The sequence below is a fragment of the Emiliania huxleyi genome (genome assembly GCF_000372725.1).
Source record: "Emiliania huxleyi CCMP1516 unplaced genomic scaffold EMIHUscaffold_35, whole genome shotgun sequence".
Classification (NCBI taxonomy): Eukaryota; Haptophyta; order Isochrysidales; family Noelaerhabdaceae; genus Emiliania; species Emiliania huxleyi.
This window is the reverse complement of record NW_005199363.1, coordinates 812,481-826,621: the sequence shown is the minus strand read 5'-3', so window position 1 is coordinate 826,621 and position 14,141 is coordinate 812,481. Positions and strand designations below refer to the sequence as shown.

Genomic DNA, 14,141 nt, shown 5'->3' with positions numbered 1-14,141 from the left:
CACAGGCGGTGGCCGCGGCGCATAGCCGCGACCCCAGCGCCCATCACACCACGGTCGTCGCCTTTGATTTCAACAACAATTACCAGAGGGAGACGCAACGACCCACAGTTCCTACGAGACGTTGTCCTCACACTTTCTCAACTACAATGACGATGAGGATCGACCATGGGAGTGGGACAACGACTTGAGTATCTTTGCGAGCCCCAGACGCAGGAAGGATCAGAAGATTGTTGAGTGCTCACCGACACAAGGCGATCCCTGTATGAACTGGACGACCAGGTTGACACCAACCGCGAGAGCCAGTGAGAGAAAGAGAGAGAGAGAGAGAGAGAGCCCCTGACCGCTGTGGGTCGTGTTTGCTCCGTCCCGCTCCGTCGCTCTACTCGCTCGCCTCGCGGCACTGCCGGTGGGTGAGGCCCTTGTGCCGGTTGTGGTCGACCTGTTCACAGCCAGAGCTGTGAAGAGACGCCGTTCACAGCGCGGGCGACGCCGTCGTCGTCCTGTTCGACCAGTCCTCCGACCACGTACGCCCACCCCGGCTCAATCTCGCCGAGCAGCTCCTAATCAACGATGAATTGAGCACTTAATGAAGGTCCAATTAAGGTGCGGCTCGACCTCACCGAGCAGCTCCTAATCAACTCGCCCACAGAACAGTGACCTCGAGACCTAGAGCAGTGGATAGGCCCCATCTTCCCGGGAAGCAGCTCCTCCGACTCGGACGAGAGGTAGATCAGCCGCTCGCGATCGGGGAACACCTGTGCCCATTAGCCAAGTAGTGCATGCGTCACTTAGCGGTAGATCAGCTGCTCGCGCAGAAGGAGCTCCTGTCAATGAGTCGAGCAATCGGCTCGTTCACTTGGTCAGAGGAAGAGGAGCCCCTCGCGCAAAGGGAACACCTCGAGGTAGCTCCGCTCCTCCCTCACCACGGGCCAGTGCTCGAAGCCTAATTAAGAGGTAAGTAATGCCTTATTATTATTATTACTATTATTACCGCGCCACGGGCCAGAGCTCGAAGCCTAAGTAAGAGGTAAGTAATGCCTTATATTGTTATTACTGTTCTTACCGCACCACGGGCCAGAGCTCGAAGCCTAAGTAAGAGGTAAGTAATGCCTTATATTGTTATTACTGTTCTTACCGCACCACGGGCCAGAGCTCGAAGCCTAAGTAAGAGGTAAGTAATGCCTGAGTAGTAGCAGTACTATTCTTGCCGCACCACGGGCCAGAGCTCGAAGCCCTGCGTGAGCTTGGCGCGCGTCGCGCCGCCGAGCGAGGAGAGCACCAGCCGCGTCGGGAAGGCGGCGCGCCTGCGTGAAAAGAAAAACAACGGGTCGGTGCAAGACGGTCTTCGGAATGTCCGTATGCAGATCGGGGGGCGGCGCGCGCCGATTGGAAGAGTACGAGTAGCTGACCTGTTGCGCGAGCGAGGCGATCTCGCGCTCCTGTGGGAGAGGAAAAAAAAGGCGACAGCTCACGCACTGCACCGCCGTGGTTGATCTCGAGCCGATCTCGCGCCAATCTCGCGCGCCGTCATCAGCTTCTCGAAGCTCAAGTCAATCACGACCGAAGGCAGTGGCGCGCTCCTACGCGCTGAATAGGCGAGATCCGCGAGATTCCCCGAGATTCCCCGAGATTCCCCGAGATTCCCCGAGATTCCCCGAGCGACGTGTACCCCTCCTCGGGAATACGGCATTGTGCAGTGTGTTCAGAGCACCGTGTGAATACGAGCGACACGAGTGCAGCGATTACAGCGGAGTTCGTGTCCTTTCGGGCGCAGGCTGGAGTACAAGAAGAGTATCCGGCTTCTAGAGGCGCGCTCCCGTCGGCGCCGTCGGCCGAGAGGGCGGCTGCGGCGGCCGCCTTCGCCTCCTTCTCCCTGAGAGCTGCCTGCCGCCGCTGCTCGCGCTCGCCCCTGGCGTGCGCCTCGGCGCGGACGCGCGCCTGCTCCTCTGCCGGCATCGCCTCCCACTCCGCCTGCGCCTGCTCGCGCTTCGCCCGCTTGGCCTCCTTCTTGGCCTGCTTCTCCGCCTTCCGCTTCTCGACCTGGCTCTGCTGCTTGAGCAGCCGCTTCTGCGCCCGTTTCGAGAGCTGAGGCATGTCGCCGCCCACGATGGCGTCCGTGGCGGCGGCTGCGACGCCACTGGCCGTGCCGTCGGCGGTGGTTTCCTGGGCGTCGGCGGCGTCTGGGCTGAGCGGTGAGGCTGCAATACTCTCCGACAGAGCGTCTCCAGCGGCGGCTACCGCGGGCTCGTCGGCAGTCGTGGTCGCGGACTCGTCCGTCGTTGGCGCACGGGGCGTCGCCATAGCCGTTGCTGGAAAAAAGAAAAAGAATTGCCTGGTTTCCGCGGTGCCGTCCTCTGCGAGCCGTTCCTTTTCTTTTTTCCAACGCCGCATTTGCTCGCTAACCCTTGGCCATGGCACAAGCGGCGCTGGACGCGATGGTGGCGCGTGCCGTGTCCATGGCTGGCTACCCGCCGAGCGTGAAGACGGCTTACTCCAAGGTCTTAACGAAGGCCGGGATCACGACGCCGACGATGCTCTTCCAGCTAGTGCTGGCATCTCCCGCGGTGAGTCCGCAGTCTGGGCTGCTGTATCTGCTGCAGCAGAACGGCGCGCCCACTTCCGGCCCAACGTTGACGCAGTGGGTGGTAGTGAGCGGCAACCTCACGAACATCTCGCTCGGCACCGCCGGAAATAAGCCGTCCACTGCGCAGGATACTTTTGCGCCGAGGCCCGCTCCGCCGCCCGCGCCAGCGGCCAGGGCACAGGCGCAGCAATGGCGTTCCCAACAGGGTCTAACGGCCGACGACTATTGGCCGTTTCCGTGAGGCGGTAGGGAGGTTACGAGCGAGGTTGTATCCTGTAATGTGCGGAGGAGGTGCTAAGGTAAGGTAAGGTAAGGTAAACTTCTCCACACACACGAGGTGGTGGGGCAAGGGGGGGCAACCCTCGCGTCTCCACGTCTGACGACAGGAGCCCCACGGCATTCAAAGTGCAAGGCCCAGTGCGCGTGGGTGAGCGGTGTGTGTGTGTGTGTGTGTGTGTGTGTGTGTGTGTGTGTGTGTGTGTGTGTGTGTGTGTGTGTGTGTGTGTGTGTGTGTGTGTGTGTGTGTGTGTGTGTGTGTGTGTGTGTGTGTGTGTGTGTGTGTGTCTCACGTCACTGCATCCTCCGCCGGTTCCTCCCGTCGCCTCTTCTTTGTTCGAATGTTTTTCAATCCATCCTTCACGAAGCCCTCCCATGTAGCTAGCGTTCTTGGCGAATGTCCTCTCGAAATGGCCAGCAGGCGCTGTCTGCTCGCGGTCTGTAGGAGGTGCTTAGCGTATAAGTGGCCGGATCTCACCCCGGCCTTGTACAGTTGTAGTGGTCTGTTGAGAGTGCGGCGAAGCATGGTTCGGATCGCCGCGCGAAGCCGCTGGGCGCTGCGCGCTCGGCTCTGCATCAAACAGTGTACACCGAGCGAGGCTACAGGTGCAGGTGCCTCAAGCCTGGAGTAAAAAACACTGCATGTATAACACTAACAGCGGCGGAAACGGCTAGACTCTGCCTCGATGGCAGCTCTGCATGGCAGCTCCACGTCTCCAGCCCTGCCGTGCACTCAGTTGCAACGCACGATCGCTCAAGGGGATGGGCGATGGCCAGTAGGGTGGCGTTGCGCTTCTCGAGGACGAGGCTTATGGTGCTTCATCGACTTCTTCGACTTGCCCGAGGGGTCTATCGAAGCAGCGTAGGCCTCCATCTGTACACTGCCATTTGCCAGGTAGTGAATGTGCCGGCGCCGACGTGAGAGGATTGGCGCGCCGCAGGCAGTAGCGAGTGAGGGCAGCACACCGATGGCCAAGCGGTGCTTCCGCAGGCACAGGTGATACGGTACGTGCTCGCACATGTACGAGTTCTTCGTCCCGCGATAGCGGCAGTCGGCTCCGCTGCGCAAGGCGGCGGCGCGGTAGAGGCCCAGGCCATTGAATGCGGAATCGACGGCAAGCGTGGGCGCAGCCGGGTCTATGGTGATCGCATACTCTGGACAGCTGCCGTGCATCTTGCGCTGCGTCGAATTGAACCAGCAATCGTAGTTGAGGCCGAGGGTATTCGAACGCAACGCCCACCGGTCGTAGTAAAGGGTGGGTGCCCGTGTGTTTACCGTCAGCACATCCCACGGCTGCGTGGCCATCGACGCTATCACGCGAACGAGTTGGTCCACGGGTGGTGCATGGCAATCGAGGTCGAGTGACAGGAAAGTGCCGTGGGCAGACAGCGAGGCGGCTGCCTCACGTACCAGCTGGTTGCGGCAGAGCGCCAGCCGCTGGGTGCGCGACCATTGCGGGTACAGGAGCGGCTGCGCAAGAAGCAGCCGCACGCGGTCATCAGCTGCCGCCCACCCTCGCAACGCTGCGCGCGTGCCGTCTGGGTCGCCCGCGCGCTGCTCGTCCTCAAAAATCAGCAGGCTGCCAGCCGTGCGATCTAGCAGCGAGGTGACCCATGCTCGCTGGTGCTGCTCAAGCGCGGGGCGCACATTGCGCGCGCACGAGCCAACCAAGAGAGCACCGTGCCAGTCGCGTCGGCCAATGTACGTGCAGTTTGGGCCATCTGCCGGACTACCTGCTCTCAGCGGCGCCCATCCACCTGCGCTGCAAGTGCCTCTTCGCGAGAGCATGCAACAGCGTTGTGCCCGCCGTGGGCCCTCCGGTCCGCCGCGCGTCCTTCCTTTGAAAAAAATCGAAGCAATAGATAGCGCGGCGCGGCCCCGAGATCGCCCGAGATAGCGCGAGATCGCCCGAGATCGCGCGGCGCGGCCCGGGGCGGGGTGGATGGGTTGGGAGCGAGGGGGCGAAAGTGTTCAGTGCGGTAGATGGTAAGCTCGAGGCGCGTGAGCCGGACCTGTGAGCCGGACCACCCCCTCTTGTTCCCTGCGTTGTTGAGCCAGGACTCAACATACTCGGGCTTTCATCCCAAACTGTCACTCCCCTTTCTCCCGGCCGAGGTGGGGCGCGCGCGCCGCGGGGGCGGCGGGTGTGCGGGATGTCTGTGGGCCCGAGAGCGATATGCCATGTCCGCCTTGCGTTTGTTTCATAACATCGAAGGCTAAGCTCAAAAAATCGAACAATCCTCGCTACCCAACCCGGCCAAAGGATATCCACCTCGAGAACCTCGAGAGAGGGCACCGTGATTTTTTGTGGTGGGCCGGACCACCATGCGGGGGGGCGGCGGGTATGCGAGATGTCTGTGGGCTGTGGGCCCGAGAGCGGTTACCATTTTCCTTTCCTAAGGCTGCTCTCAAGGCGGCGTCCTCGCGGCCGTCAAATAAACGCGATTTTTTAATTCTCATGCCCGCACGGACGGCGAGTTGTTGGTCGTGAGGATCTCTCATCGTGGTCATCGTGCGTGTCCCAAGCCATCCACCCAGCAATCCTCTGGTTGATGATGCAGAGCGAGCCCGAACAACTTCACAAGGTTCCGAGCCGGTCAAACAGCGACGGAGACTCCAAGCGCGGCCTGCTCCGGCGCGCACCAACCTTTCGCGCGCCGGAAAGAATGCTGACGCAGAACTCGTACACGGTCTTCCAGGAGCGTGTGGTGATTGCGATGGTCGGCCTGCCGGCGCGTGGCAAGTCGTACATATCAAAAGCCATCGTCCGCTATCTCAACTTCCTCGGCTGCCCGACTCAGCTCTTCAACGCTGGCAGCCTGCGTCGAAAGCAGGGGCTGGCGGGCACCGACGCGTCCTTCTTCGACCCGAGCAATAAGTCTGCACAGGAGCAAGGAAGCACTGTCAGGACGTGTGTCACAGGGCATGTTGTTTTCTCACAGGTTTTGGTATGCAACCGCAGGCTCAAAAGGAGCAGATGGCGATGGACTGCCTCGACGAGCTGCTTGACTGGCTCCAGGAGCAAACGGTGACCGGCGGATGCGCGTGCGGTATCCTGGACGCCACAAACACGACAATCGAGCGGAGAGCCAAGGTCGGCTCGTTCGAGAGCTGAGAGCACAGGCAGACCACGAGGCGGACACCAGCACGTTATGGGTTGAAGCAGAGACGGTCGCACTCGAGTAGCACACTTTCACATGAGCACGACACTCGGTCACGAGTCCTGAGCGTATTTTGCATCTCGCAAGGTGATCGAGCGGTGCACGCGGGAGCGGGAGGAGGACGGAGGGCTGCGGTTGATCTTTGTCGAGAGCATCACGGAAGACGAGGCGATGTTTATCCGAGATTCTGCAGAGATTCAGCCGAGGCGATCGTGGTGCATCCTCCCTTTCCCATCAATATCCTGCCTGACCGCAACGCCTCTCTCGGCCGTTACCCTGCCTTTATCTCACGCGCCGCTCTTAACTGAGGCGGTCCTCCCCGGCAACAGCTCCCTTTTTGTATCAATCAGGCGATCCTCTCCAACAACTTCCGGATGAAGGTGGGCGACAGTAGTTAAATGGGGGGTTGTAATTAAGGTCCTCTCCAACAACAGTTCCGGATGAAGGTGGACAACGACGACTACAGCGGCACCGACCCCGAGGCGGCGCTCGCCGACTTCAAGGCACGCGTGCGGCAGTACGAGAAGGTCTACCAGCCGGTCGGCGAGTCCGAGGGCGATGGGGCCACAGCCGACCACTCGGCGCACAGTACCCTACCAAACCCGGTACCCAAATCCAATGGTATGAACGCAGGCTGCGGCGTACATCAAGATGTTCGACGCGGGCCGCAAGCTGGAGAGCAAGCTCGTCAAGGGGGAGGTGGAGCGCAAGGTGCAGCGCCTGCTCGGGTCGATCCATCTCGGCCCAAGGGCCATCCAGCTGCCGCTGGTCGGCGAGACGCGATCGCGAACCGCGTCTCTTCACAGCAGCACGCTGTGAACAGGCCATCCAGCCGCCGCTGGTCGGCGAGTCGCGGTCGCGAGCCGCGTCTCTTCACAGCAGCACGCTGTGAACAGGCCATCTGGCTGGTGCTGGTCGGCGAGACGCGCAACGCGTGCGCCGGTGTGCTCGGCGGCGACTCCAGCCTCACAGCTGCAGGGAGCGAGTACGCGCGCGCCACCGCCGAGCTCCTCGTCCGACGCGAGCACGAGATCGGTGGCACGCCTGCGGCGGTCATCTGCGGCACGCTCAAGCGGTACGTCGCAATGATGGAGGCGATTCGTGAGGCGACGGCGCCAACCTTCCCCCGTATCTCCCCACATCCCTCCACATCTCCTTAAAGGCGCTTTGCGAGGCGACAGAGCCACAACCCCCCGGCGAGCGGTGCCCCAACTGCAAGCGGCGAGGCTGCGACAGCGGCTGCGAGGGCGCGGACCGGCGCTGTTTCATCAAGGTGGCGGCGCACGAGATGCGGGGAGATGTGGGGAGATGTGGGGAGATACGGGGAGATACGGGGAGACATGGCGCTGCTCCTTCATCAAGGTGGCTGCGGCGCACGAGCTGTGAAGAGACGCTGCGGCTGTGAAGAGGCGCTGTTCACATCAGGCGGCGGCCAACGAGCTGTGCGCTGGCTTCCTCGACAGCCTCACACAGGCGGGGATCCGCAGCGAGCTTCAGTTCGCGATCGATCGATTGATTGATTGATAATCACGCAGGCGGAGATCCGCAGCAAGTTCCCGAGGGAGGCAGCGGCGAGGCAGGCCGACGCACTGACCGAGCAGGTGGGGTTGTGAATGCCCAACAGCGTCTCTTCACCCTGCAGCTGTGGGCAGGCTGACAAGCTTACCTACCGCTACCCCGGCGCGGGCGGAGAGTCATACGCGGACGTTGTCCTCCGGATGAACGACATCATCTGTACGTTGTCGGTCCTCTCGGGCGACAGCGCTGTGAACGGCGTCTCTTCACGGCTCGTGATGTGAACAGGCATGCTCGAGTCCTCTGTCGGCAACGCTGTGGTCATCTGCGACCGCGCTGTCTACCGCGTCATACAGGCCCACAGTTGGTCGTATACGAGAGTCAGCCGATAGCCAGAGAGTTCGCCGGGAGGTCGCCGGCATGCTGACCTGTCTCGGCTGGCGCGCATTGAGCGGTCGCGGCGAGAGGCGTCTCTTCACAGCGTCCTGCTGTGAGCAGGCGTACTTCGACGGCACGCCAATCGAGGAGATGCCGAATCTCGAGGTCAGATCACGGCTGGATCAGAGCTAACCTCGGCCGGACTAGCTCACGGGACGCATGAGCGGGATCCCAGCCAGATCTCGGCTCATCTCACCTGTGTTGCGCAAGGGCAGGCTTTGCCGAGATTGACGCCGGACCACCCGAGATTGCCTGAGATGGTAGGTCAAGCCCGGCGTCCTCGAGTTCCGCCGCTCGCACTCGGGGTTCTCCACCACTCACCTTGAGGTGCGAACCGGTCGCCAGTCGCTTGGGCATGGATGGGGCCAGATCTAGATCTTGGTTAAGGTTGCCTACTACCACTAGTACCACTACTACTGCCACTGCTACTACTACTGCTGCCATTACTGCTGCTGCTACTACTGCCACTACTGCCACTACTGCTACTACTGCTACTACTGCTACTACTGCACTAGGTGAGCTCCGGCGCCGCCACCAACGTGAGCGGGCCCGGCTCGAAGCCGAGGCTCCTCCCTGGGTTCGCGTGCACACCGAGCTGAGCTGTCCAGAAAAGGGAGATCTGTCAACAAAGACGCTTGTGCATAGGCCGCTCTCTCGCCGCTCCACGCGAGGGCGAGCCTTGCAAGAGTAGCGTCTCATCACGCTGTGGTCTGTGAACAGGTCGCTCTCGCCGCGCCTTTCGGACGAGGGGAACGGAGACACAAAGCACTGGCCCCTGGCGGAGGGCCAGCAGAGGGACATGGTGGAGGCCCTCAAGGTCGCCCTCTGAAGGCCCGGCCGACCGCAAGTCGCTAGACGCTCCAGCTGCACCGCACCTCTCCATCAGCATCACCTCTCGCACACAACAACAGTCAACACGCTGCCTATTTTCAATCCCTGGGCTGCTTCGTGATTTCGAGCCTCGCGGGGCGCAGAGGTGTCGTTAGTGTGATGCTGGGGTTGCCCCTGGGCCTGGCCTTGAATGTGGAGCTGGATGGGGGGTCGAGAGGGGGGGGCGTGGAAACACGTTTCAGACGTGAGCTTAAATTGGTAATAAATAAATAACCCCTCTCACCCTCCCGCCGTGCTGCGTCTGTCTCTCTCACCCTCATCGTCGTCCCATGCGAAGCTTCTTGTGTGTCTCGCCACCCTCGCACCCGAGTACCCCTACGACCCGTCGCATCTCCGAGACACATGTCCATAGGAGCACCCCTACGACCCGTCGCAAGACGCCATCCACAGGCGCGAGATCCGCCGAGATGTCGCCGAGATCTGCCGAGATGTCGCGGAGATCCGCCGAGATGTCGCCGAGATGTGCCGAGATGTGCCGAGGTTTGCCGAGGTTTGCCGAGGTTTGCCGAGGTTTGCCGAGATGTCGCCGAGGTGGTCGGCCACGACCTCAAGCAAGAGAGATGCCAGCCTCCCCCTCCCTCCCCCCCCCCCCCCCCAAGCCCAACACACATCCCTCCTCTCCCCTCGCGCCTCTCCGCAGGCGCACGAAGCTGCTGCTCGGCATCCGCGACTAGCCTCCCCTCGCCCTTGCCTCCCCTCGCCCTTGCCTCCCCTCGCCCTCAACTAGCAAACCACAGTAGTCTCCACACTTCACACCCACACCGTCTCCACAGACTCTCTGACAAGTGACATGAAAAATTCATCAGATAAAGCATAGAAAAACGCAAGCGTCGCAAATTGCCCCCCCCCCCCCCCCCTGTAAATCGACATGCCGGAGGGCACACATGAAATCCTGTGAGAGGATGCGCATCATCCATCAACAGTGCATGGAGGATGCCCGGGAACGGGCGCCCGAAGGCGCACATGAAATCATGGAGGATGCGCACCAAAAGTGCATGGATATGCGCGTGGGCGACCCAGCGGGCGATGTGCCATCGCACGAGACGAGCGGCGCAGGCGCAGGCTCGCGGCATGGAGAGAGTATGCATGTGTGGCACGCGCGCGGATCTCCATGCGTCCGCGCGCGCGCGCGCGCGCGCGTGTGGCGAGGGAGCGCGCTAGGTTGGTCGCGCTCAGCTGTGGCGCCGGGGGTGCGGTGAGCGGCCGGCCAAGCCTCTCAGTTGACCCACCACCAGTTGATGTCCACCCCAGCCTTCTTGAGGTTGTCGCACGCCGGCTGCTTGTAGCTCGGCACCGTCATGGCGGGCTTGTCGGTGATCTTGCCGTGCTGGTAGTCCGACCAGTCGCTCGAGCTGACGGCATCCCATCCGGGCTTCCCCGTCTTGATGAAGGCCAGCCACTGGCCCAGCACCTGCTTTCCAAACTCGACGTCGCGAGTAGAAGGCTGGTAGGGCTGCTTCGCGGGGGTCTCGTCATCCTCCTCTCCACAGTTGACGGCATACCCGTGTGGGTTGTCCTTTGATGGCAAGGGGTGAGGGTGAAAGGTGAGAACGAGGTGCGAGGGCGAGGGGGAGGGGGGGCGGGGTGCTGGCCTTGAAGAAATTCTCGCCCGACTTGACCATCTTGCCCGCGCGCCAAGGCTTATCCGCCCCGTCCGGGTTGCTCGCCTGCAGAGCGGCGAGAAAATCCCAAGAATGGAACGGCATGGTCGAGCGGATGAAGCACGAGCCGGCGAAGACGGGGTTCGAAGGGGGCGTGACGACGGTGCTCACGAAGATCTTGCCCACATTCCCGCCACTCGCAGCTGCAAGCGCAAGCTCAACGTTGCCGCAAGTCGCGCCTACGGGACATGTCCTGGGGCATGTCCTGGACGTGTCCTGGACGCGACAGCTTCAGCCTCGCGGTGTGGAACCGGCGTCGGCCGTCAGGGCGTAGGCCGGATATAGCTTCCAGTGCGGGTCGTCGGCTCTGTTCTCGGTGTCATTCTCGGTAAGGTTGAAGACCGTGTCCAAGAAGTCGGAGAGGAGAACCGACTCCGTGCCAAACTGGTTGTCGACGGCGTTGCCGGGTGACCCGGTGCAACTCTGGCAGCACGGGCGCTTGAGGTCGTCTCCGTCTCTCATGCACACGCCCAGCTGTTTGTTCAGCAAGCCACGCGCGCCATTGTCCTCGTAGCTGGCCTTGGTGAACGCGTTAGACGGCGGCCAGTTGTGCTCCGCCGACAAGGTCTGGAAAATGACCGCGGGCGCGGAAGCGTTGGAGAACGTCTTCTTCAGCCCCGTGAGGATGGAGCTGTTGGAGCCGCCGTCGAGCGTGTGGCCGTCGATGAATGGGAGGCCAAAGCCCATCTGGCCGAGCGAGGGGTCGACGGGCACCTAAGGTAAGGTGAGGTATAGGGCAAACTTCTCCACACACAAAATCAGGCAGGAGCCCCACACGGCAGTCCGAGTGCAAGGCCCGGTCCAAATGGGTGAGCAGACGGGCACCTGCGAGTCCTGATTCCACAAGTTGTACCGCCCTCCGTCGCCCGTGCAGGCGATCTCGCTGGGGAAGGGGTTCTTGTCGTTCGGCTCGATGTCGGTCTTGCAGGTCGTGTCCATGGCTTGCATGACCTCCGCGACGGAGAGTTTGCGCATGCACGCCAGCTGCTCGGCCGCAGGCTCGGTGTCCTTGCAAGGGGTGTTGTCCAGCCAGTACTTGCGGTCCTGCTCGTACTTGTCCGCTTTGTTCATCGTGATGTTGGGTGATCCCGAGAGCGAGATGGCCCCGGCGAAGAGCGGCACGGACTCGGGCGCGATCAGGTGGGCCATGATGTTAGTGCCGCCGGAAGACTACACAGCGCGGGGGTGGGATCGTTACGGGGATCTCCGGTGGGTTTCGGGGGCGCTGCCTGCCTGCCTGCCTGCCTGCCTGCTGCGCTTCTGCGGTGTACGGCTGCTGCTTGCTTCCCGCTTGCTTGCGCAGCACAGTGCTATACTAAGCGGCGCTGCTGCGCCTGCCCAAGGAGAAACACGCGATTGGGGTCGCCGCCGAAGTGCTCGATCTCGCGCTTGACCCAGCGCATCGCGAGCTGCTGGTCGAGGATGGCGTAGTTGCCAGAGACGTTGCGCGGGTCCTCGGTCGCGAGCACCTCCAGCGCCAAGAAGCCGAGCGCGGCAAGCCGGGAGTTGATGGAGACCACAATCACGCTGTTCTCCATGCCGTTGACGAGCCACTCGACGGGGCCGTGGGACGTCGCGCTCCCAGCGACTGAGGGTGGGGGTGGGTGGGGGTGGGGGAGAGTGCGAGGGGGCGCTGTATTATTGAGGGCAGCCGGGGCAGCAGGTCACACCGTTGGAGCCACCGTGGAGCCAGATGACCACGGGCAGCGGCTCGGTCGGCTCGCTCACTGGCGTAAACACGTTCAAGTTCAGGCAGTCCTCGGATGTGGCATAATCGAATGCGAGCGCGATGTTTGTCTTGTTGAATGGGTAGTCAAACGACTCGTTGTTCATGTTCGTGATCCAGGGGCAGGCGGGGCCGTTGATCGGAGTCCCATCCATGCTCATGTACTGATGAAATGCCGGCTCGGGTGGCATCCAGCGTGAGGCATTGCCGAATTTGATGCCACGGAAAGACCGAACGAACGCGGAATCCTGGTTGTGGCCTCGGACAACGACGCCGCTCGAGAGGGTGATCTTCAACGGGCCGTGGGGAGGGTGCTCGGGCGCGGAGGCAAAGGCAGACGCGCTGCCGATGAATGCGAGGAGCACGGCCGTGAGCATGCTGCCTCAGTCGAGGCAGTAGGGTGGCAGAGGGTGGTGCGCGCTGGCGCGCGAGCTTTCCCAGAGCAACAGTGGTCAGTGCTAAACCCGACGAATGCCGGCGGCGGCTGTCCGATTTCTCTTTTAAGGCATGCCGTGGCCTCCTTGGACACTGGGGGCAAGATTTCTTGTCGGCGAGTATGTTCTTTCTTTCTTCTTGATCTTGTCTGTTTTGTGGTCTCTTGGCTCTTGGCGCTCTTCTCTCGTCTGTCGGTGATTTGTGTGTGTGAGAGAGAGAGATTTGTGTGGGAGGAGGGGTGCGGGAGAGCTAGCCGGACGTAAAAACCAGACACTTGTAACAGGAACAATCAGGCATGGCATATGCCTTGCACCTTGACATGCGCATGCGGGTATGTGAGACGGCTCCTAGTGGTCTTCTCTGCGCCCTCTCTCCTTGCCCACGCGCAAGCTCGAGCACAAGGCGCGGCGCCCCCCGCGAAACTAGGCCGACGGGGAGATGCCTGTGGGGCTGTCGGCGATCCACCGGCTCCCGCGCGCCCCGGCGACCGCCGACGCGGCAAAGAGCGCGACGAAGCGGCCATGCACCTCGCTGTGGGGCGAGTCGGAGCGGGCGGAGCACGCCAGGTAGTCGACGAGGAATGCGGCGGTGCAGACCGCGTAAAGAGACAAGACTCAAGAGCACACGCAGGCCTCACTGCTTCTCCTTCTTCACCTGCTTGTTTCCAAACAGCATCTGCCCCACCCTCTTGGTGATGTCACCAAACTGGTACTCCCCCTTCCCGGTGAAGTTTGAGACGAAGGTCTTGGTCAGGTCGCCGAACTGGTAGTCGGACTTGCCCGTGAACTCCTGCACCCACGCCGCCCTGCGGCTCTCGAGCTCGCGGCTGATGTCGCCGAAGGTATACTGCTCCTTCCCCGTGAAGTCCGCCACGGCCGACTTTGCGCGCCGGTCTATCTCGCGCGTGAGATCGCCCGTAGTGTACTCCTCCTTTCCGCAGAAGGCTGCCACGGCGCTCTTGACGCGGCCGTCGATCTCGACTGATAGGTCGCCCGCCGCGTACTCGCTCTTGCCGGTGAGCTTGCAAACCTGCTCCTTGGTCAGCTGATCGAGGGCGACGGAGAGGTCGCCCAGCTCGTACTCGTCCTTGTCTCGCAGCCGCGCCACCTCCGCCCTGACGCGAGCGTCAATCTCTTTCGACAGGTCGCCGATCTTGTAGTCGTCCTTGCTGGTGAAGCCGCGGATCTGCTTCTTCGCCTCCTCGCGAACAGCGACGCGGACGAGGATGGCCATCTCCATCGCAAGGCCGAGCCACTCGTCGTCCTCCACCAGGTTCCCGACCGCAGCGGCGTCGGCGGCAGTGACGAGGGCGCTGCTATCGGAGGAACTCGCAGCAGCGCCGGGAGCGACGGCCTCGCCGCCGCCTGAGGGGCGCACGTCAACTCGGTGAGTCTGCGAGGCCATCGCCTGAGGGGCGCACGTCAACTCGGTGATGCGGGTCGTGCGCATGTCT

At 62.2% G+C, this 14,141-nt stretch overlaps 6 protein-coding genes across 6 annotated transcripts; 2 read left to right on the top strand and 4 right to left on the bottom strand.

Moving 5' to 3' along the window:
- Window positions 1–379: 379 nt before the first annotated feature.
- EMIHUDRAFT_101927 (hypothetical protein) lies at window positions 380–2,301 on the bottom strand (the record flags this gene model as incomplete). The annotated part of the gene is made up of 7 exons (XM_005772988.1): window positions 380–439; window positions 477–560; window positions 621–755; window positions 897–943; window positions 1,064–1,088; window positions 1,214–1,304; window positions 1,712–2,301. 7 exons carry the CDS (start codon window positions 2,299–2,301, stop codon window positions 380–382), a joined length of 1,032 nt encoding a protein of 343 aa, XP_005773045.1.
- A 113-nt stretch (window positions 2,302–2,414) lies between these two features.
- EMIHUDRAFT_355167 (hypothetical protein) lies at window positions 2,415–3,389 on the top strand. Its single transcript, XM_005772987.1, has 2 exons — window positions 2,415–2,872; window positions 3,306–3,389. Exon 1 carries the CDS (start codon window positions 2,532–2,534, stop codon window positions 2,823–2,825), a length of 294 nt encoding a protein of 97 aa, XP_005773044.1. The 5' UTR covers window positions 2,415–2,531; the 3' UTR covers window positions 2,826–2,872; window positions 3,306–3,389.
- A 225-nt stretch (window positions 3,390–3,614) lies between these two features.
- EMIHUDRAFT_208571 (hypothetical protein) lies at window positions 3,615–4,649 on the bottom strand (the record flags this gene model as incomplete). Its single annotated transcript, XM_005772986.1, has 1 exon — window positions 3,615–4,649. One exon carries the CDS (start codon window positions 4,647–4,649, stop codon window positions 3,615–3,617), a length of 1,035 nt encoding a protein of 344 aa, XP_005773043.1.
- A 677-nt stretch (window positions 4,650–5,326) lies between these two features.
- EMIHUDRAFT_463915 (hypothetical protein) lies at window positions 5,327–9,081 on the top strand. The gene is made up of 16 exons (XM_005772985.1): window positions 5,327–5,749; window positions 5,824–5,955; window positions 6,110–6,195; window positions 6,378–6,402; window positions 6,457–6,627; window positions 6,674–6,733; window positions 6,919–7,101; window positions 7,185–7,295; window positions 7,448–7,495; window positions 7,558–7,623; window positions 7,675–7,756; window positions 7,826–7,917; window positions 8,036–8,080; window positions 8,240–8,302; window positions 8,491–8,552; window positions 8,696–9,081. Exons 1-16 carry the CDS (start codon window positions 5,414–5,416, stop codon window positions 8,802–8,804), a joined length of 1,671 nt encoding a protein of 556 aa, XP_005773042.1. The 5' UTR covers window positions 5,327–5,413; the 3' UTR covers window positions 8,805–9,081.
- A 1,001-nt stretch (window positions 9,082–10,082) lies between these two features.
- Window positions 10,083–10,586, bottom strand: EMIHUDRAFT_435893 (hypothetical protein; the record flags this gene model as incomplete). Its single annotated transcript, XM_005772984.1, has 2 exons — window positions 10,459–10,586; window positions 10,083–10,382 (listed from the first exon to the last, which is right to left on the bottom strand). The coding sequence occupies exons 1-2, from the start codon at window positions 10,570–10,572 to the stop codon at window positions 10,083–10,085; spliced, it is 414 nt and encodes a 137-aa protein (XP_005773041.1). The 5' UTR covers window positions 10,573–10,586.
- A 2,735-nt stretch (window positions 10,587–13,321) lies between these two features.
- EMIHUDRAFT_101924 (hypothetical protein) lies at window positions 13,322–14,137 on the bottom strand (the record flags this gene model as incomplete). Its single annotated transcript, XM_005772983.1, has 1 exon — window positions 13,322–14,137. The coding sequence occupies one exon, from the start codon at window positions 14,135–14,137 to the stop codon at window positions 13,322–13,324; it is 816 nt and encodes a 271-aa protein (XP_005773040.1).
- Window positions 14,138–14,141: the final 4 nt, after the last annotated feature.

What these genes read in the sequence shown, in the direction of transcription:
- EMIHUDRAFT_355167 (XM_005772987.1), top strand. Translation starts at nt 2,532, where the DNA reads ATGCTCTTCCAGCTAGTGCTGGCATCTCCCGCGGTGAGTCCGCAGTCT.
- EMIHUDRAFT_463915 (XM_005772985.1), top strand. Translation starts at nt 5,414, where the DNA reads ATGATGCAGAGCGAGCCCGAACAACTTCACAAGGTTCCGAGCCGGTCA. An exon ending in GCGGCACGCTCAAGCGGTAC is followed by an intron (nt 7,102 to 7,184) that starts GTCGCAATGATG and finishes ATCTCCTTAAAG; the next exon opens with GCGCTTTGCGAGGCGACAGA. An exon ending in ACCGGCGCTGTTTCATCAAG is followed by an intron (nt 7,296 to 7,447) that starts GTGGCGGCGCAC and finishes TGTTCACATCAG; the next exon opens with GCGGCGGCCAACGAGCTGTG.